The sequence below is a fragment of the Pocillopora damicornis genome, chromosome 5 (assembly GCF_964200805.1).
Source record: "Pocillopora damicornis chromosome 5, jaPocDami1.2, whole genome shotgun sequence".
NCBI lineage: Eukaryota > Metazoa > Cnidaria > Anthozoa > Scleractinia > Pocilloporidae > Pocillopora > Pocillopora damicornis.
The window spans coordinates 2,389,539-2,411,860 of NC_142674.1; the positions used below are offsets into that span (position 1 = coordinate 2,389,539).

Sequence of the window (22,322 nt, forward strand, 5' to 3'; positions counted from 1 at the left end):
GCTAATGTACCTGTCGCAAAAACCAAGAATCAAAAAGACGTGTGGAATACAGCAGTACCAAAGACTGGTTCAGAATTATATTTTTTTAAAGAAAAACCTTGTACAACTGCGTCATTTAACAAACGAGACAAGAATAAGCGATTTCTTTTAGTGGCTGCAAATAATTTTTCTCCTTTCTTTTAGGGTTTATATTTTGATCTTCGTTTTCCGGGGACCACCTCCTTTAGTAACCATTTTCCCCTGCATTAAAGGTGGTCGCATGAGAGAAGATTGACTGTATTGACCAGCAACTGGAGGTTTCACCCTATTACAAGTTCGCTCCCGACCACCTCTGCGAGCTCACCCTTGCAGTGAAACAAGCTCGCCCCTAAAATCTTTCAATTCGTTTCATAGCGCCCGAACGGATTCTGTTGAAATCGTAATATATCCACCAACAACAACTTTTATGCAATGGGGCTACTAATATAGTTTTCTTAAACAGAACTGGGATTTGAACATTTTAATTCCTGACGCAGCGCGCTGCGGGGCTCGAAAGCAAATGAATACAGATATCCCTTTCGAAAGCGATTCCGCACGGGTTTCCGTGTTAGACTGATATTAGATTTTACGTCGGAAAGGGAAGTACATTGGATGAATTTTTCACATTTAAAACAACGCACAGAGCGAAGTTTTGAAGATTCCGGATCTAAACCAGTATTCCTTTGACTTTTGAAAATGTGAGAAAAATGATACATAACCAAAAAATAGCTACGTGTTACGAAGCAACGATTCTGCCCACTAAGCAACTCTTGCTGATAAAAGTTAGCCTTTTCCACGCTCACAGTGAGAAAACCGCTCACTTTTGAAAGGGCAGAGTCACCCTGCCCAAGCCCCCCCTCGGTTTTCACTCCTTCGCTACTGCAGCGCCGTCCATCATTGCGCTTCGTTTTAATTACTGAAGGCCTGGAGCGGGATCAAAATATCTGGTTCACGAAAAGAGAAACACACAAGAAAACATGCTTCAGTGCTTCACAAACCTTTATTTCCAAATAATTCCATACTTTAACTATGTGAAGATTACTTGAACAAATACTGTTTACAAAGATCTGTAAGTATTTTGAAATATATTTTTCAATACTTTTGAATTTAATGTGATGTACTTGCCACAGAACAACCGTCCTATAAAACTGGTCTTTCAAATTTAAATCTAACAGCCGGACTTGTAATATCATCAATTCTTACCTAACAAACAAATGTTTATCAGTATAAATACCAACCATTTACGAATAATCATACTTGAAAAAAACAAAAATAGTCAGTTTTGTCACTGACTTCTACGCTTTCTCACAAGCTTCAAAGAGAGACTATGCGACGGGCTATCTTTACATCTGCTCTTCCAATAAATGTGTTATGATAATCAAATAATCCAGATATTGGTAACATGTCCTCAGTTGTCTTTCTTTTCTTCTCCTGTTTGGTTCTCGTCTTTCTCCAGCTGGGCCTGATGGAAGAGAAACAAAAGTAATTAAAACGAACCTCAGGTGGGTAACGGTAACTGGTACAATGTCAATCTCGACTCGAAACTCGAACCTGGAACCTCAATTCTCGAAATATTTGGGAATCGAGAGTCGAGTTTTGAGGTCGGAGGATCGAGTTTCAGAACGCTCAAAATTTTTTTTAAAGAAAACTAGTTGATTCTCTCTACAATCCTAGTTCCTTGTTTCTTTACCGTAAATACTCCCACAAATCTCCTTCTACATTAATTCTGCGTCCTTTCTAGAACCTCTTGTTCCCAATGAGCCGGCCAACATTATCAGCGCTTCGGTGCGAGTGTTTCTTCGTTCGCGGGAAAGTATGAAGCCTTGAACAAGTCACAAGCTGACGTGAGGTCTGCGTTTGATCATCGATATAAAGCACTAGTTTATGTCAAAATGACAGGACAGGTCATTTTCCACCAATCAGAATGCTGCATTCGTGGGCGAAAACAGATGATGAAAAAACAGTGGCGTCCTTTCAGACCCGCATTATAAGTTCCAGACCCCAGGTAAATCTCTCCCCGACTCGTCCCAAATCTTACTGCGGGCGGAGAAAGGCGCGCCCTGTAGCGCAAGTAACAAGGGCCTGCTCCCAGGCTAAATTAACATCCATCTCCCTACTCTCCCCTCCCACCTGTGCTTTGGCATGTTCCTCCAAAAGTCTGTCGTATTCCCGTGTCAGTCCTGCGGCCTGTTCTTTCAACGCAGCCAAATCTTTCTTAGTCCTTTCAAGCTCTGCCGGGATGAAAACCAAACCAGAGAAGGTCAACTGTGATTTATTCACACACGTTTCCTGAGCTTCAGGCAGTTTTTTTTTAAATTTTTGAGTTCTGATTGGCTCCTTATGATATTTCTTTACTACTGGGCTGCTGTAATTATCTTGATTTTCGTTTTATGGTTTTATAACAGTAAACCACTAACATTTGCCCATAAAGGTGACCAACATCTAATTTCTCCTCACAATATCAGGGCTCGAACTTAACTTTTTTGTCTACTAGCAAAGTTTTACTAGTAAGATTTTTTTTACTAGCAAAAGGAACCTAACTAGCAAATGTTTGCTAGAGGATATTTTTTAGACTCGCAACTTCTAAAAACCACTCGCATTTCGCGAGTTTGCGAGTGCTAATTTCGAGCCCTGAATATTACCCCAAAATCACTCATTCACCCTTTAATTCCCAAGATCACATTAGTAGTTCTCCTTACTGTCTGCCAAACAGTTCTTGTGATGTTAGTTTTGAGAATTTGGTATTGGATGAACTTATAACTCCCTAATTGATATTTTTCTTCATTCTCATCACTTGTCTGCTTGATATTGCATCGATATTGTAAGGAGAAATTCTGTCTTGGTCACTCAAATGGTTAAGGAAATGATCACCAACAAAAGAAGCTCTTGACTGTTTAACAAATTCCTTTATCAGCACTTTAAGAAATGTGCAGAGAACAGTGCTGAGAAAATGCATACTGATATTTGGGGGCTTCCTTCTAGCTGCTTGAGTGCACAGTTCCTTGAAAATTATTTGATAGCATATCATGATAACACCCTTCAACTGAATAAATGGCTGCAAATATATGAAAATCATATATATGTGAACTGTGGTTGAAGAAACAAAAATGAAAGTGATCCTTGCAGTTATAAATACTTCTTAACCAGTAGTGAAAAGTAAGGAACTCAAGAACATAATGACCAGCTCCCAGTTGACTTGTTAGCTCAGTTGGTAGAGTGCTACTGGTATTGCAGAGGTCATGGGTCAAATCCTGTACTGGCCTGAATTTTTTCAGGCCTTATTTTCACTGCTAGTTAAGTGGTATTCACGACTGTGAGGATTGTTTTCATATTGAACCCTCCAACTGATTGGTTGTGTCTTCTCATTACCACTCTGCTAGGTGATGTTTAGAAATTGTAAGGAGAAGTTCACCTCCCTGGAGCAACCATTAAACAGTCAAATTTCTGCTTAAGGTATCCATACATTTAAGTGCAGAAAGGCAATGAGACATGAAAAAAAAAGCCTTTAACTGAGGGCAAATAAATTCTCAGAGAAAAATTTTAAAGAAATATTGGACAAACAGTATAGAGAATACATATTCAGATCTTAGGAGTGAAAGGGCTAAAGGGTTAAAGACAATTTGAACTCCCCTCCCCTCCCCCCCGCCTTCGTGAAAAAGTGTCATACTTAGCAGCACCTTCAGATCGTTCTGAAAGCTTCTTGGATTTATCTTCCAAGGCTTCTCTCAATTCTTTCAGCTCTTGGTTCATTTTATCTTCATCTTTTGTCTCTGTCTTTGTCTCTGTTTTTCCTTCTGTGCCTTCTATGGCCTTTTTAAGAGAGATTTAACAATTATAAACAAACGAAAGAAACATATCTTTTTCTACAAAATCTACATCATGGCTCAAAAGTACCTCCCCTCCCCAGTGGGTCTCTATTTCCTGAGAGCTAAGCCCTCCAAGGATGCATTCTGAGCCATGTGTCAGCAAAACTTTTGCATACAGTTTAAAACCTTGTATTGAATATGATTTGTGAAGGAGACATCAAAACATGTTCTTCCAAGATGATTTCAAAGTGATTTCATCTGTGCACAAAATTCTTCTGCTTGATTAGTCCTGTCTAATAAAACCACAATTGAAAGATTTAGGGCAAATATGTTCCCACCTTTTTTCAGTGCTTTCAAAGGAGCTCAGCAGTTCTTGAAGTTTTCATGAGGCTCTTTCTTTTATACACAAAACATGGTTATCAATTTTTCTTTGCTAGATTGCTATACGACACACAAGACCCACCTTGCACATACCTTTCAACATTACCTTTTTAAGTTCATTATTTTCCTCCATCAACTTTTCGCACTGCTGAGACACATTTTGTGCTTGACGCAGACTGGCTTCATTGGAAGCTTCAAGAACAGAATTTTTGGAGAGAAGCTTTCCAACACGACGTAGCACTCTGTGAAGGGTAACAAGGTTAAAATTTATAGTTACCACAGAAATTGATTTCCAAAATTTCCTTACTTTTCCATGATAAAAAAGTATTATCTAGTAGACTAATAATTTTCAGGTAAGTGATGTTAAATTCTTTAATTTTTCCTTGCAGTACTTACCATTTATAGTTCAGCATTCCTATCTCGATATATAAACTTTCAACCATGATATCCAAGGCAGAGTTTTAGGCTCAAACTCAAGTTAAATGCTTCTGACCATACCTATTGCCTGACTCATGTTTTTTCAAAAGCAATCATAAAACTCTTTAACTCCAAAGGTGCAATAAGCAGTTAACCATTCTGACCATTTCAATTTTCATTAAAACTTAGTCAAAAGAATCATGTGCTCTTGCTAGAAAATAACCACCTACTGTAGCTGATATTTTCCTCAACTCTCATTTCTTATTTACTGGATAATATGGTGATATGGTAAGGAGAAGTTCTGTTGCAATCATTTCTATCGGTTTTAAGGTTAATTACTTAATAACATATCTTACATCAAAAGAAACAGGGAAAATCCAGATATGTACAGATTACGCTGTGCACGAAACAATTTCATCTGAGCCATGATTTCCGCCTGAGGATTGTTGTGCAAGTCCACTTGTGCAGTGGACTCCATCTTGCTGTACTTTCTGGATTCACGAATTGAATCTAAAAAATAGTAAATTCATGAAAATGCAAGACTAATTTTGATGGTTTCAACACTTTTTTAGGTTAATGGTTTCTGTTGGCTGTCTATCACACTGAGATTAGGAAATAACATTAACCTTAAATTGCATAAATAAAATTAAACTCTAGTAAAATTAGTTTACATATTCTCCCCACTGTTCTCCTTAATTTTCCTGTGGTACTGACAAGGAGAATTTGTTTAATAATCTGGAGCTTTCTTGAACTGGAGATCATTTCCTTTATTATCATTAACTTTATAATTGATTCAAGGGTGATACTGAAGGAGAAATTAGAAGCCAAACACTCTTAGGGGTTAAGGGTTAGCTTTCACATTTTCAGAATGACATGCTAAAAAGTACCAGCCAGCCATGATTGGAGTAAATTCAGTTTACATACAAAGGCTATGTCTTATTTAGTTAGAAGGGATTCCATCTTTAAGGGCAAGAGAGTCCTGTAGCCACTTGAGACATACATCAATGTCCACTTCAGTTTCAATACCACATAACCAAAAATTTCTTCAAAATAGCATTTCATGGGAAAATTTGGATTAGAAATAGAAAGTAACACAATGGTTTTACTGATACTTTATTGATAATAGTCATAAATATGGTTGGACAATTGAATCTCAAATCAACTGGAAATATTGGTTGGGTGGTGGTCTACAAACAGGATTGCATAATACCCACTTATGGAAAATATCTGACAATTTGTTGTGAAATTTACTGCAGTCTTTCTAAATAGGTTGATGATTGTTTCTGGTCTGTTGACTATTGCATCATGTGTGAAAATCCAATTAACATTTCAATAAAGGTACATCTTCACTATAAATAGTAAGGATGACTCAACATCAAGATAAACTTATGCGTTGAAGGCAAGATTAGCTTAAAAGATTCCCAAAATTTGCAATACATGTGACTCAGGAATGACAAGTGACATTTTTTTCTTGGCTTTTCACTAGTTGGTTCTCTTTGATCAAGGAAAGCTACTGAACAGTTCCTCTTTTACTTTGACCACATCCCGGAAGCATGACAGAAATACATACTGTATGACGACAAATGCAGACTTTGGCATGGAACTATGTAAAATTAGATTCTGATAGCATAGCATAGTCTCTTTATAGGCTAATCTTGTTCAACACAGATGGCAGAGTGTAGTATGGATCGTTTAAACGCTGGCTAGTTTTGTTAATGCGCTATTAACAGAGCACGAATCATTTGCACGTCAAAATTAAATGTGTTACCTAGTAAAAGTAGAGCCATCACTAACGCAACGACGTTGAAGTAGAAATTTCCATACGCAAACAAAGCTGCCACGAACCTGGAGTTAAAAAGTTGATTCCATCTAAAATACAAAATGCAAAAGTATAAATCATTCATTGCGATGATCAACGCCAAGGTGGAAGCTCTGCATTAATGTTATCTTTCATGTGACGGTATCCGCCAGTTTCGCCCCATTTCATTTTCGATCCAGTAACTTCGCCCCGCATCAAATTCAATTTCGACCCGCCATATGACTGATACATAATAAATAAATTCAAAGATATCACAAACATATATAATAAAAGCATTATCAAAGCATTACGTTTAAGCAAAACCCAAAAAAAATATGCACATCCTTGGCACATGTACATGAACATAAAGATACGCTCGAAAAATTGTCTACTTTGCACAAAATCTACACAATTCGTGTCTCCGTATCTTTCCGTAAATACCTTTAAATATAAATCTGTTGCATAAATACAAATGTTAAAGCACATAAAATGTAAGTTAGACATAAAAATACACATATGATAAAGCGAACTTGAAGTTGACACGGGTCGAAGTTACTCGGGGAGAAAAGGAAACAGGGCGAAACTAGCGTAAATCCATGTGACGCTCGATCGACTTGAGCTGCAAGTTTTCAGATTCTCCCTATTCAAAAACCTTACCTTTTGGCCGAAATAAAAGGAAGACAGAACAACAAAAGAACACTGATCTCAGTGTACAGAAAGCCAGCAGCGAGAGTCCACTGGATAGTCATTGTAGCGAATATGTCTTTCAAACTATTCTAACCTCCACTCAGCGTTTTATCACTAGATGTTTAATGAATGTACAGCTAGACTTCGGAGGTAGCCGAGCCTTCTACGCTTGGTAGCCTAGCAATGTAGGATACCGGATCCATTCCGACCAACTCCGATCCAATGACGAACACTTCCGATTTTAGATCTCATTTTTGACAAGTTGTCACATACACATCAGAACTTTCCTGAATGTTATGCTTGCCAAAAACTCATCTTATATCCATCTGACCACTTTTCTCATCATGTTGCTCGTCAGTGTGCTGTTTTTGTCTGTAGTTGGACCTTTGTCCGCTTCCTTGAAACGATCGAGTGAGCAACTGTCCGAAAGAATTCCTACACCTGATGCTGTTTCAAACACGTTATGGCCTCTTCCAGCTTCGGTGATAAGCTCCGGACCGCCTCTTGTAATTTCTCCAGCTTTCGTTATTCAGACATCGTCAAGCTCGGGTGTCGTGAAACGCGGAATAACACGATATTTGGAAATAATATTGCGGCAAATTGGAGGAAATCATATGCAGAATCCGAGTGGAAAAAGTGAAACGTTGAGTGGACTCGTGTTGAATGTGCGTAGTGATGAAGAAGTTTTACGCGTTGACACCTCCTACTGGTATATGTTGAACATCAGCAATGGCCAGGCAAACATAGAAGCCAAAACGCCTTATGGAGCATTGTAAGTGCGTTTTTTAAGTCTGTATATATTTTACCTGCTAGTTTGTTATATTGGTGCACTGGTTGGACATTTGAATTAGGAACATAGCTAGGGGGGGTGCGGAAGGGGAGGGGTGGAATTCACCGTGACCACCCTTTGAGAAATTAATTTTTTTCAAATCAGTAACATCGTCGACAGCCACCACCCTTTATCCCCAGTGATAGAAACAACTATCAAAAAGAGAAATTACCTGTACTAGATAGCATACATACTGATAGGCTCAGTTGGTTGCATTGAGCATTGGACTGAAGTGGGTGAAGCTCAGCATTCATGCCACAGACAGGGCTAACTTTGATAACCAGACTCCTGTTGGTGGCAATAAGAAATTGTTTCCTGAATGCCTTTGATCTTCTAGAGTTTTCACTAGTTTAAGAGAATGAGCCTTCTTTGTGACACCCCTCGAGATCATACATGGGTTTTTAACCCTAACATCAGTTTCCATATTCTTGATACTCTTCTCTACACTTGTCCTTTGGTATTGAAAAGGAGAATTCATGTAACAATCAAAGCCTCTTAGGTTGGCAATCACTTTCTTCATTCTCATGATCTTAATAAATGATCCAGCAGCATTACTGTAAGGAGAAATTAGATGCTGGTCACTCTTAAGATGAATTAATCTTAGAACTGCATGATCTGTATGTTCCTTATCAGTTTGAAATAAAAGTTGTCTACTTTGGTCCAATAACTTTTTTATACAATTATCCTTGCAGGTATGGGTTGGAAACATTCAGCCAGCTGATTGAAAATGGAAATATAATAAATAGTGATGTGACGATTGATGATGAACCCAGATATGTACACAGAGGCCTCATGCTAGATGCTGGGTAAATGTTCAAAGTTTAGTGCTTATCATTTTACAGCAATTTTTTCATTGGATAATACCTTATTGTACAAATCCAGTGCTGCAAATAGTTTAAGAGCTTTAACCCTTAAACTCCCAAGATCTGATTGTTAATTCTTCCCTTTAGTTGCTATACATTTCCTTGTAAATTAATTATAAGAACTTGGTGCTAGATCAAGATAGCAGCTTCTACCTGATGACTTTGAATATTCTCATAACCTGTTTGCTGAATAATGTATGGATATTATACAGGGAAGTTTCATGTTAATCACTTCTGGGAGTTAAAAGGTTAAATTCAGTCAAAAGATTATTTTTTTCAATTTGTACTCTTTATAAGTTATTGATGATGAACAAAAATACACCATTGTAATGATAAAATTAGGAAGGCACAGTCAGGAACTGCAAACACCAGCCCATAAGCTGCACTTGTAGATAAACCACACCTCAAGTTTAGTCACTCAAATTTTGGAAAAAATTAATTTTCAGATAAGAAATAATAAAAAAAAAGTTGAGTCTTAAGAAAGCTACTGTATTTTGGTTGCTTTGTCAAATATACATGGAGATAGAGTCACAATCATTGAGAAAGTGGAATACTGTGAATCTCTACCTATAATAATTATTTTTAGCTGTAGCTAGGACATCACATCTGCTGACTTTGACTTACATGTATGTTCAATCTTACTCTGGTATTGTTCTTTGTCTTAGGCGCAGATATTTTCCCCTTGAACTTCTGTATAATATTCTGGATGGCATGAGCTCTGTCAAGTTAAATGTTTTGCACTTCCATTTTGCAGACTTCTGTCGATTCAGTGTTGAAAGCAAGCTGTAAGTGACCTAAATGCAGACAGCAATATTGCACTTTAATTTAATATATGACTTATGCCTCTGTAGACTTTTTCTCTTTCATTTTTTTGTGATGATGACCTCTGAACACAGGTTGTCAAGCTGCTGTAAAGTACTTTTCTACTTGTGGCCATGCCACCCAAAATTATTTTGTCTAAGTCATGTAGATAGATCTTTGTTGCTGTTCAACATGCAGCTTGCATTTTTTTTTTTTAACTTTTAGCTATCCAGATTTAAGAAACAACGAGAGTCAGTTTTACTCCCAAGAACAAGTAAAATCACTGGTATCTTATGCTGCTGACAGAGGAATAAGAGTAATTCCAGAGGTGGAATCTGCGTAAGATATGAAGTTTCCTTGATATTATTCAAGAGATTAGATCTGCCTCAAATTTTTGTACTATTTTTAATTTGCCTCTGAAAGGTCATCTGACACGTTCTCTGTGAGTATCATTAGCAGTGTTTCCTGGCCTTACACAGGTTCAATACAAACAAATTGGAATTCAGAGTTTTTCTTCCTTAACATTGCACTAACTTTTTTTGATAAGTATAGTGTGAGTTGCTTTTGGTCTTGCTAATTTTGACTTGTTTTGAAGCTGTTGAATGAATTACTGTTAGTAAGAAACAAACAGATTGAAGTGATTTTTAGGTCTGTCTGAAATAGTTAACACTTACATCAATAGCCTTATGTTTAAAAAAAATGATCTTTATCACCATTTGATTATTATTAATAGACAAGCTCATTATTTAACCTTTAGATTCCATGTCCTTGGAATGATAGGCCTACAGAACAAGACTAAAGGGTTATATTTCTGCAATAACTCGATAGGATACATTGAGCTTTACAATGATCCTGAGGTAAGTTAGCTAGAATACTGTTATCACAAATTTTTGTCCTTGAGTGCAATGATTATTGGTTAACATCCCCCCTCCCCTTCCCACATCCCCCCTCCCCTTTCACATTCCCCCTCCCCTGCCACATCCCCTCTCCCCTGGCACATCCCCCCCTCCCCTGGCACATCCCCCCTCCCTTGCCACATCTCCCCTCTCCTGCCACATCCCCCCTCCCATGCCACATCTCCCCTCCCCTGCCACATTCCCCTTCCCTGCCACATCCCCCCTCCCCTGCCACATCCCCCCTCCTCTGCCACATTGAGTAATCTTGTTACTTGTTTATTGGATAGTGTATGGATATGTAAGGAGAAGTTACATTTAAATCATGTAAAACCAAAACAGAGTTTCATAGGAGTATGGGGCTAGCTCCCCATTCTCTTTTATAATAAAAAACAAAAAAAATTTTTTCTATGACAAGGAGTTGATTCAGTGAATCTTCTAGGAGACACAGTGATTTGCTGAGTGTTTAGGGTAATTGCTATATGATTTATGTAACATGTCATCTTAATCTTGTCTAGGGAGTTACAGTGAACACAATGAAAGGCATTCTTGAAGAAATGATGACACTATTTCCTGATCAGTACTTTCACCTTGGTTTGGATGAAGTTATAACTACATCTGTGTGTACTATGGAAAGTAAGTCTGTTGAACAGCCACACTAAGTGTTAACAGGTCCAAGGATAAATGAAATCAATTTTATTTGTTAACCCTTTCACCCTGAAGAGTGACCAGCATCTAATTTCTCCTTACAATATCAACCCTGAATCAAACATTTAGTTGTGAGAATAAAGAAAATGATCTCCAACCAAAGAAGCTCTTGATTGGGAAACAAATTCTCCCTGTCAGCAACTTAGAAATTTATAGTGAACAGTAGGGAGAATATGAAAACTGATTTTAGGGTTTTTAGGGTTACATACAGGACCTCAATTACCTCTGCTTTGTAAATTCTGAGAGGGACACTGCAATGAAGTGAATTTTAATTTATCATCCACAAAACCTAGTGCTTCAATACAGAAAAAATTGCAATCTTAAATATTCAAATGTTTTTAATGATCAGAATCAAATTTCATATCACTTTGCCGCCAAATGATATCCATTATCACTTTACTAGCAAGAATTTTGATGTGGAAATAAGGTTGAAATGATTTCATTGAGAAATAGCCACCAACTCAATTAGAGCTGCACATGGAGAAAGTAAACAGGTGCACCTTGCTCAAACTTTATATACTTATCTGGGAGAATTTTTGATTGATAAAGCATTGGATGTTGTCCTTGAGTAGCATAGTGTTATAAAGTCAGACGTGTAAATCAAGTGAGGCCAGGTATGCTACAATAATTTAGTTTTCCAAGCTTTCGTCAATCTACAGCATCATCATGGAATGTAGATGGAATCTTTGAAAGATTAAAAAGATTCAAAAGATCTTTCAAAGGTTCCCTCTACATTACCTGATGATGCTGTAAATTGGCAGAAGCTCAGAAAACTAAATTATCATAGCATACCTGGCCTCGCTTGATTTACACATCTGACTTTATTTTTGATTGAGTTTTGTTTTAACCCTTTAACCCCTAAGAGTGACTAGCATCTAATTTCTCCTGACAACATCAACCCTGGATCAAACATTTAGGTCATGAGAATAAAGGAAATGATCACCAACTAAAAAAGCTCTTGATTGTTGAACAAATTCTCCTTGTCAGAACTCTAGGAAATGTCTAGGAAGTAGTATGGAGAATATGCATAATGATGTTAAGGAGTAAAGGGTTAAACCAAAACCAAAATGAGATTAGATCTGCTCACAGCAAGACAGGGGAAATTATTGCTCAAAACCATTAAGAAATCAATGAAAGTACAAACGAGCAAATTGCCTGAAGTGCAAGGAAAAATGTTTGATTGAATTCTGGCTGGTTTTAGTCTTGTGCACATCTGTATCTCCTCAGCTAAATAAGAGGGTGACACAAGTCTTCTAGAACATGTGCGGAATGAATTAAGATAAAACCAAATTATGGAATACTTTGAGAGCTCAAAAATTACCAAAAGTTGTCCCTCCTCACAAGGTCTAGTTGTAATTTTTTTTTTCACTTTGATGCAGAAACCAAGGAGTTAGAGCAGGATTTGCTCAAATTTCTTCAACAGAAAGGCAAGACACCATATGCTTGGCAGGAAGCACTATTATCAACAGCTGCTGTGAGTTGATAATTGAACACTTGTCATGGGTAGTATTGAATGATGGAAATAAGTTACATTTAATGCAAGTTATTTTTAATTAATTATTCAATATTACTAATGATTTAATTTATACCACACAGGTGAATAGCACTTTTTATGCATACTAATTGGATAGTTTGCTTGTTAGATTGAGTCATCACCCTTTTAATTATTATTAACCTATAAGCAAGTGCACCCAAACCTTATTTTCTAATCCTCTGAGGATTAGGTTGTCACAAAAAAAGAATATGTGATCTTTATTACAAATTTAAAAGAGCTTTGCTGACTGAGTTTCATGTTGTATTATGATCAATGCACTGTCTTTGTTTTTATTTTTTAGGCAGTAAATGGAACAGTGTTACAAGCATGGAAAGATGTATCATTGAAAACTCTTGTAGATAAAGGATTTCAAGTGTAAGCAGATGAAAACAATCATTATAATGGATGTTTTTAAATTGTTGTGTAGTGTACTGTCGCAGAGTAGTTTTTGTCAAAATCCAACTGAAAGCTTTGGAAGATAGTGAGAGTGACTGACTTGCTAGCTGGTTGACTAATGTATCAATTCCCTGCATGAATAGATGACTGATTGGTTCACTGACTGGATGAGGTGATTGATTTGTCTGATGACAGTCTAATTGGCCAACTAAATCTCTGATGGGCAGACTGTCTAACTGACTGTCTGTAGGACTGACTGACTGACTGTCTGCCTGATTGCCTGACTGACTAACCGACAAATGAATGAAGGGGGCAAGTTTGAAAGATACTGTGGTGCTGCGTCAGTGGGAGAGTATAACAGGGTAATTTTAGTATTATCAACTGAGTTGATAATGTAAATTGGCCACCACAAAGGGTTACTAAGCTGAAGTTGCGAGCATTAGCACTTTATCCATTACCTATATTTGTATTTATTGGTAAACTCACAGAGTGGTTGACCATGCATAGGGTACGTTGCCTGATTTTATCTTTTTCATTTGTATTTTTACTTAGGGTAAATGCATTGATGAATCACTTTTACCTGAATTATATTTCTAATGCGAGTGTGTCATGGACTGACATTGCAACAGGAGTAAGTGCTGAATTTTTAAAATCTTGTTTCATGCTTTTTCCATCATGAGAGACATGGAAATCGAGTGGTCTACCCTTTGTAAAAATCTTAGAGGTGATTCACCTGCAGTTTCTCCTTGCTATTCAAACATGTTATTCTGGAAACTGTCTATGACAAGAGACAAGGTCATCAGCAAGAAGGAGACATCTTAATGAAAGAACAAGATTCTCCTATAGTTGTTTTAAAGAAATGTATCGCAGTCAGTTGGGAGAATTTCATGGTAGTTGAAGGGTTTGTACATGTGTGCTTGGCTGCCAGTCAAAAAGACATCCAGTACATCAATTTGTTTTGCTCACAGCCAAGAGACTCTGTTACACTATCAACCCAATAAAATAGGTGTTGGCCTTTTACCCTTTTCATTAGACCATCAGTATAAATATTCTCCATACTGTCTCTATACATTTCAAACTGGAACTAGCAAAGAGAATTTCTTTAACAGACCCCTTAATTTGGTGATCATTTTTTGTATTCTCATGACTGTGATTTTGTATTCAGAGGGTGATACTGTAATTAGAATTTATATGCTTGTTACGGTAAGGGGTTAAAGAGTTACTGAAAACTGACCAGTGGCAGTATATAATTAGCAATTAACAATTAGTTACTTTTTGCATTTGGAACATGGGATAGACCCTAAGTATCAATGATGGACTACATACAGAGGATATTGGGGCTTTGTGAACTCTGCAATACTGCAAAACATTCAGCAAATACGGCAATATCACAAAAGAAAATTGCCAAATACTACTGCAATACTTCAATAACTAGTCAAAACTTGATGTCACACCAAAGCTACTAACTCTGTGTGTTACACTTAGAGCGCATAAAATAGAAATAACAGTTAGGAATTTTTTTATGAACAATGTCTTGTGTAATCATCAACTTCAGCCTGATTCTGAAACAATTTGAAATTGGAAAAGGCTTGGGAAATTAAGTAGAGGACTAGTAGGATAATTTTTAACACTGTCCCAAATGCTAAAAGAACCCCATCCTGCAAGTTTGGAGAATACTGCAGTACTGCCATTCAAGATAAAAATTACTGAAATACCCAAGAAAAATGTTCAAATTCTACAATACTCCTAACCTTAATGCCTTTCTCTATGTGCTGTGCATGTTATTCACAACACTCAACCTGCATGGTATTAATTTTGTTCATGTGATAGTTAAACCCTGACGAACAGACAATGCTCCTTGGTGGTGAAATGGCAATGTGGACAGATTATTACTGCTTTGTGTCTGAGTGTTTTTTGTACAAAGAGGCTAAACCTGTTGCTTGGTGGATGTATGGGCCAGATGCTGATTCCCAGTTTACTGAATCAGTCAGTGGCATCGTAAGTATTGATCATATTATAATTATAGTTACAGTCAGTAAAGAGTTTTTAGAACTGTACAACAGTCCTTTGTCTATCCAGTGAGTGCAATTTGGTGTAAATACATGAGTATGAATAAATTTTTCAAAGATAAAAAAATTGCACAAGCCCTTAGGGCAGTTGCAATTTGTAGTCTTTGAAAAATTTACAAGTGCTTATTACACCAAATTGCAAGAGAAATCATGTTCTTGTCAATAGTGTACATGTAAAAACATCACAGAAAGTCAGGATAGACAAAATTTTGAAAATTTTTGAACACTATTTGTAAATTGCACCTGTGTTACAATTTTGCACTTCTGTTTCAACTTTGCACTTATGTGTAAAATAAGAATGCACTCGATTTCAGCCAATCAGAGGCATGTAATATTTCATGTTCATTAGTATAGCTTATATATTAATATATATATATATTATATAGCTTATATATTATTATTATTTTTAAATTTATGTCGTTATAAACTTTTACAGTACTCTAATACAAATACTACATTCTTGTCAGTTAACATCAAGTTTTGCATTCATTTGGTAATCCTACTGAATGTGATGCTAGTCCATCTTAATCAAATAACCCCTTACTATTTGTCAAATTTCAAAGTGCACCTCCAACAAAAGGACTTTAAAGTACATGGTAGAACCCTGCTGATTAAAAAAGTAAAAAATTCCAGTGTAAAATAGCAGAAAGTTTTAAGTCAGCTGAGAGGAAAATAATTGAAAGGGAAAAAGCTTTGACTTCAACAAGCTGAGACGTGCGAAGCAATTGAGTTTGAGTCTGCAAATTAAAGTTCTATGGAATGAGGCTCCAGTGAGCACCGTGTGATAGGTGATATGTGTTGGCTACATCATAAAACTATTAGTTACTAAGATCAATTTTAATATTAATTAAATTGAATATTTGATAATTTTTTCAGATTTGGCCCAGAGCCATTGTTGGTGCTGGCTCTTTTTGGAATTATCAGGCAGACTTGAAACCTGACAGCCCAGAGTTTCAGATGAGAGTGGATAGTCAACACAAGGTCAGGCAATGTTTTGTGGCTTTGGGTGTGTGTGTGCATCAGTCACAGAAATCATTTAACCCTTTAATGCGTAAGAGTGACCAGCATCTAATTTCTCCTAACAAAATCACCCTTGAATCAAATGTCAAGGTCATGAGAATAAAGGAAGTGATCACCAACTAAAGCAACTTGTGATTATTAAACAAATTCTCTTTGTCAGTACCTTGGGAAATGTTTAGTGAATAGAATGGAGAATATTGATACTGATGTCAGGGGGTAAAGGGTTAAGGAATAGCCTCATGTAAAGAGACTTTGGAGATTTAATCAATTGAATTAAGTTATTTTCATGTACAAGAAAGGACAGTCATTGTAATTGCATTGTTCTATATAATGGGTTTTCAATGTTAGACAGAAACAGGATAAGTCTAAATTTTTTTCGTTCTGTTTTAAGTCTGCATAATTGGGAATCACTTAATTCTTCAGTAAAATTATAATTGTTCTGGTTATTTTTTCATTCCAGAGAATGATTGAACGTGGAATTCTTACATGTCCTTTGGGATGCAAGTGTGACTATCTTAGCAGGTGTGGACAATCCTATCCACACCCCTAATCTTTTAGTATTGAAATATTGGTCGCAGTTTACAGTAGAATGTGTCTAAAGCCTGGCACACACCTGGTGATTTTATTCACCAATGAAAGCGATGGTTGATAATCACAGATGTCTTACATGCCAGATATTAGCAATTTTATATGCCAATCGCAGAAATCACATTTGCCATGTTTGGTAAATAAAATCACTAGGTGGGTTGCTGGCTTAAGGAATGAATGGATAACCTTCTTCAGTCTGTAGTCTAGCACCTTTGCAAATGACTACTGTAACTGTTAAATCAATTATTTCTATCAAGCTGTGTAGCTTAACTTTAAGGTAAAGGTCAGCTGTAAGAATTCTAGGAGATCTTAAGGCGTTTTTGGTCTCTGTTCATGAGTTTAATAGAAAGCTTCCAAAGATTCAAAATGCATCACCATATGTGGAAATAAGATTCCCTTTTTAAATTTCTCCTGTTTTTAAGAGCTCTTTCAAAAAGATGTGTTTTCACTGAAATATTTATGAGGATTGGTGCGGACAGAGGGCCTTTAATAAGCTGAAACTATAGGAGAAAATGCTAATAGATGAATCACTGTACTTCTCTGTTTGAATGTGTATGTCACCAAAGACCTATTTCTGGTCGAGGGTACATTGAGTAACATCAAAGGAGAATTCATATTTTGATGGTAAATTCATCTATGAATAATAATCAATTGTCATAAGTGTGTGTTTCCTTTTAATGTTGCAAAATCAGAGCCGAGGCTAACTCACAATATTTCATTCAGCTCTTAAGTGTTTTGATTGACTTTAAGCCAGCATGGTACATTAACCGGGCTATTTAAGTTACTAACACTATATTACACTGTAAACTGAGGTATTAATTTACCATTTTAAGAGAGAAATGGGGAGGAAAGTAACACTTGAGGTAAATAGAAGACTTTTATTCACCATCCATTGCAGTTATGGATTAGATTCATGAACAAATTTTCCTTTTCATTTGTATCTAAGTACAGGACTTGAAGTACAGTTTTTAAACCCATAAGTAAGAAAACCCTGCACACCTAAGAACAACTAGTTACACCAGGACTGTACATAATTGTTCCTTCCCAGTTAAGCAAAGAACTTTTGTAAATGTAACTGTATTTTTGTCCTGAAAACTTCATTAAGGTCTGTAACTGAAATAACTTCACTGAAGAGTGTTTTCCCTTCAAGCCACTCACAGACCTTGACCATAAGTAATATACAAGGAGTGAACATTTAATAATATGTAATGTGCAGATGTTATTTAATAGCTGTGCTTAATTACCATAATTCAGGATTTATTCTTCAATTGAAATGTAGTTAACTTTAAGTTTAGCTACTAAATTAGTAATATTGCAATTACAAATTTTATACCTCATTGAAATGGTAAACTTTAAAAAACACAGAGTTTGTAAATTAAGCCTCATATTGCTTGGTGTTTATTGATATGATATCAAATTGAAACATTAAATCTGCAAAACTACAGGTAATCTTTGTTCAATCCACTCTAGAATGTCTTTCAGGAACGTGGCTGCACTTTCTTCCAGTTCATTCAAAATCTCATGACGGCAATTTTTGTATACCTTAGAATTGGAGAGAAGTATTGCACTATCAGTTAACTAAGATATAACTTTGAACTATCAAATGCTTTTCTGATGTTCAGGTCAGCTAGTGAACATCAATGGACATATCCCATAGCCCCTTAAACTGCTAGAGTGACCAGCATCATATTTCTCTTGAGAGTAATACTGCTGAATCATTCATTTAGATCATGAGAATAAAGGAGATGATTGCCAACCTAAGAAGCTTTGATTATTAAACAAATTCTCCTTGCCAAGGACATGTACAGAGAACAATATGGAGAGCTAAACATGGGCTAAACATTATTCAGACTTTCTGAAAAGAAGAGTCACTATCCCCTTGATATGAAAGACCCTCTGAATGTTACCTTGAATGTCTTGTCTTTACTTGGAGAATTCTCGTATAGGAAGATTGAGCTGTCAATCTTTACAAGTTGATCGTCATCACCATGGGCAACAAAAAATGGCGTCTTAAGGGCAGATATATTTTTCTGAATGTCTTCCATGGTATTTAGAATGGCATTGGTCCATCTCGCTTTTAATCCACCATGCCAGTTAAGTGGGTCATCTGCATATTTTTTAGCCTTTAGGTGATCAAAATCAATCATATTTAGAATATAAAAGTATTAACGATAAACGATACTTCTGATTACAATTAGGATGATCCACATTAATTTAATAATTGAGTAATTCTTGCTGATCTTTAATTGATAAATTAAATTTTGGAGAACTCAGAAAAAATCCGAGCCCCAGATGGGATTTGAACCCACGACCCTCCGTGATCTAGTCGGATGCTCTAACCACTGAGCTACTGGAGACTCTATGGTGAGCAAGGGTCAATTTATGGGTCTTGACTGGAACCGCATCACGCGGTTACACAGCCAAGTAATTACTTGGCTGTGTAACCGCGTGATGCGGTTCCAGTCAAGACCCATAAATTGACCCTTGCTCACCATAGAGTCTCCAGTAGCTCAGTGGTTAGAGCATCCGACTAGATCACGGAGGGTCGTGGGTTCAAATCCCATCTGGGGCTCGGATTTTTTCCGAGTTCTCCAAAATTTAATTTATCATTTATTTCTTATTTCAACTTTGATCTTTAATTCATTTCTTTAGTTACTACTCAGTGAAAAGCATAGATCATATCTGCTAGTTTGAAGCAGATTAAATCGTGTACACCCACCTCTTTAGGATCACGACTTAATACTGAGGGATCAATTGGTGGCATAACCTGAAAGGCTGGTACAATCCATGCTGCTATTTTCCCCAAGAAAACCTGCAGTACAAAATGTAAATGGCATTTAACTCCAGGCCTCTAAATATTAAATAAATCTTAAGACCAATGTTGATCACCAGTCAAACCCATAATGTGTGCCAGTCTATTATTTCACTTAATTTTGACCCAATAAAAATGAAAGTGCTGTAAACTAGATATTAATTGTGATGTTGAATACATCTCCTTCAACAAACCATAACAGCCAATTGTTTGAAACATAATCCAAGTTTAGCTGCCATGATAATGCTAGGTTTAAGTACCCACAGTTAATTGAAGCTAAGGAAGGGAAAACCACTTTTTTTTATAGTTTTGTGAATTGTCTCTTACCAAACAAGCAGTTGCCACGGCTGGATCTGCCTTTACACTTGGTGCACTGAAAATTGCACCTGTAAAGAAATCAGGTCTGTCTAAAACAGACTGAATGGCTATCGTTCCTCCCTGAAAAAAGGAAAAAAATTCAAAATGTAATAATTTGTCCACAGATACAGACAAAATTATTACAAATTCTATCCAAAGAAATAAATCAAAAGCATTGTCCAGTGTGCAAGATTTTGCAACCATAACCATTTTAGAACACTCACCATAGAGTGTCCAAAAATAAACACAGGTATTCCAGAGTGGGTTGCTGTAACTTGATCAATGTGTTGAAAGACATCTCTGATATAGCAGTTAAAATTAGAGATTTGGACTCTTTCTCCATCACTATGGCCATGACCAACTTAAAAAAAAAAATAGAAGAACTTGATGATAACATTTATTTTATGACAGGCTTCCCCCTAGCAAAACCAAGATCTGATTGGTAATTCTCCCCTCTAGCTGCTACACATATCTCTTAAATTAGTTATGAGAATTTGGTGTTAGATCAAGACAACAACTACCTGATAAGTTTGAATATTCTCATTAGCTGTTTGGTGGATAATGTAAGGATATTATGGGAAGAAGTTTCATGTTGATCACTTCTGGGAATTAAAGGGTTAATTCTGCATGACTATTTAGTGTTAACCTGTACAAGTGACTGGCATCTAAGTTCTCCCTACAGAATCATTTCTGAATCAAACATGAAGGTTATGAGATTTGAAAACAACTGATTGCTAAATAACAATTAATGCTCTTGATTGTTAAACAAATTCTTCTTGTCATTACCTTAAGAAATTTGTAGAGAGCAGTATGGAGAATTTGCATACTGCTGAGAAGATGGAAAGGGTAAAGACATCATGATTAAGCTTGCATGCCTTCTTTTGTTATTTAAAGTTTCTGTACACAAAAACGAATTAAGTGATATCTAGCCATCTTTGCTCGATCATGCCTAGTCGAATAAATTTTTCGGTAAGTACAACAAGAGAAGGAAAGATAGTTATCTTGCATATACTTTCACCCCAGTAGAAAATATATATTTCTTACTATGATCGTGAGTGAAAGCCACATAGCCTCGCTCTGCCAAAGCTTTTCCCAGTCTTTCATAACGCGAGCAGTGCTCTCCAACACCATGACAGATGAAAATCAGTGCCCTGTATATAAACAAAAGTACATAGTATTACAATGTTTCTTTTGTTTTCGGCTAGTACCAAACGGGAGTGGCCTTCAAGTCGATGATGAAGCTCAGATTCATGACATGTTTCACATCTGTCAGTGTATCTCATTTCCACCGCTAAAGTTCGTGTATTGGTAAACACGACAACATTCATCACGAAAATTGTTGCAAAACCATCGAAAGCCAAAAATAATTTATGGTTATTGTGTTATTTCGGAGACAGCATATCTCTCTCATAATTAGCGTAATCCTAAAATTCTATACTGTTTTATTGGTGAATAAATTCGTGAACACCTTTGGTGTGAAATTTGCATATGTAGCACTTGTTGCTTGCATCTGTGGTTGTGGTTGTTCGTTGGAGAATTCATAAAACTCCTTTGCATGCTATTATGAGCAATTCACACTTCAAAATATACTAGTGTGACTGAAATCGCCACGTCGATTCTAAAGTTTGCTTTAAATAAAAAAGTAAGAGGTCATTTCGCGTCAGAGGAAACGCGAAGAGAGGACAGATAGGATAAGGATTAAGGACACTAGAAACTTGTTTAATTTTCGAAACTTTTTCTTTTATTTCTATTTAGTATGGTGCACACATCTAATTAGAAGGCAGAAACTTCTCTTTGACCATTATGCTGCATAGCGAACAAGAGGATCAGACGAGCTAATTGGAACACTTGCTTCAGATCAAAGCTTACAGTAAAACAAATCGTTAAGGTGTTTTTTATCTACCGAAAGTGAAAAGAAAATGACGTTTTTGCTGCGCCACAAAAGATGTTAAGAACTCAAAATCATGATTAGAAACTAATATACAAAATTATTATTTCTAACCTTGGTTTCTTCTCACTTGTTTTCCAATATTTTGCGAAAATTTTCTGTCCATCCGCATTTTTGAAAGAACTCTCCTCAGAAATAACTTGTCCGTTGGCCATTTCTCGCTTTTCTTGGGCAACTAACTTGAACAAAAGATACTACAAGAAAAGCTTTGAGTGAAGCAACCGCAAATCATACTGTAGCTAGCTTAGTAGAGCGTGTTAAACCTCTTAGCGTATACCAAACAACTCATTTGTGATGCGTAAATGCTAATTTTTCGGTTTCTCTTATGTGCAAACAGATCATACGTCACCTTTAAGAAGTAACACTTTGGCGGGAAAAAAGTAAGTGTACTGCAGGC

The 22,322-nt window shown here is 36.5% G+C and overlaps 3 protein-coding genes across 3 annotated transcripts; 1 reads left to right on the top strand and 2 right to left on the bottom strand.

The window, feature by feature from the left end:
- Positions 1–999: 999 nt before the first annotated feature.
- On the bottom strand, positions 1,000–7,301 carry LOC113686512 (B-cell receptor-associated protein 31). Its single transcript, XM_027204141.2, has 7 exons — positions 7,078–7,301; positions 6,391–6,491; positions 4,979–5,132; positions 4,312–4,447; positions 3,696–3,828; positions 2,149–2,249; positions 1,000–1,480 (listed from the first exon to the last, which is right to left on the bottom strand). Exons 1-7 carry the CDS (start codon positions 7,167–7,169, stop codon positions 1,427–1,429), a joined length of 771 nt encoding a protein of 256 aa, XP_027059942.2. The 5' UTR covers positions 7,170–7,301; the 3' UTR covers positions 1,000–1,426.
- On the top strand, positions 7,282–18,250 carry LOC113686510 (uncharacterized). The gene is made up of 12 exons (XM_089207284.1): positions 7,282–7,879; positions 8,629–8,742; positions 9,465–9,584; positions 9,826–9,939; positions 10,358–10,457; positions 11,012–11,129; positions 12,581–12,675; positions 13,037–13,110; positions 13,684–13,762; positions 14,962–15,129; positions 16,077–16,181; positions 16,681–18,250. Exons 1-12 carry the CDS (start codon positions 7,404–7,406, stop codon positions 16,768–16,770), a joined length of 1,653 nt encoding a protein of 550 aa, XP_089063410.1. The 5' UTR covers positions 7,282–7,403; the 3' UTR covers positions 16,771–18,250.
- LOC113686511 (monoglyceride lipase) lies at positions 17,460–22,313 on the bottom strand. Its single transcript, XM_027204140.2, has 7 exons — positions 21,980–22,313; positions 21,022–21,128; positions 20,202–20,338; positions 19,948–20,058; positions 19,528–19,620; positions 18,716–18,931; positions 17,460–18,350 (listed from the first exon to the last, which is right to left on the bottom strand). The coding sequence occupies exons 1-7, from the start codon at positions 22,078–22,080 to the stop codon at positions 18,234–18,236; spliced, it is 882 nt and encodes a 293-aa protein (XP_027059941.2). The 5' UTR covers positions 22,081–22,313; the 3' UTR covers positions 17,460–18,233.
- Between the last annotated feature and the right edge of the window lie 9 nt (positions 22,314–22,322).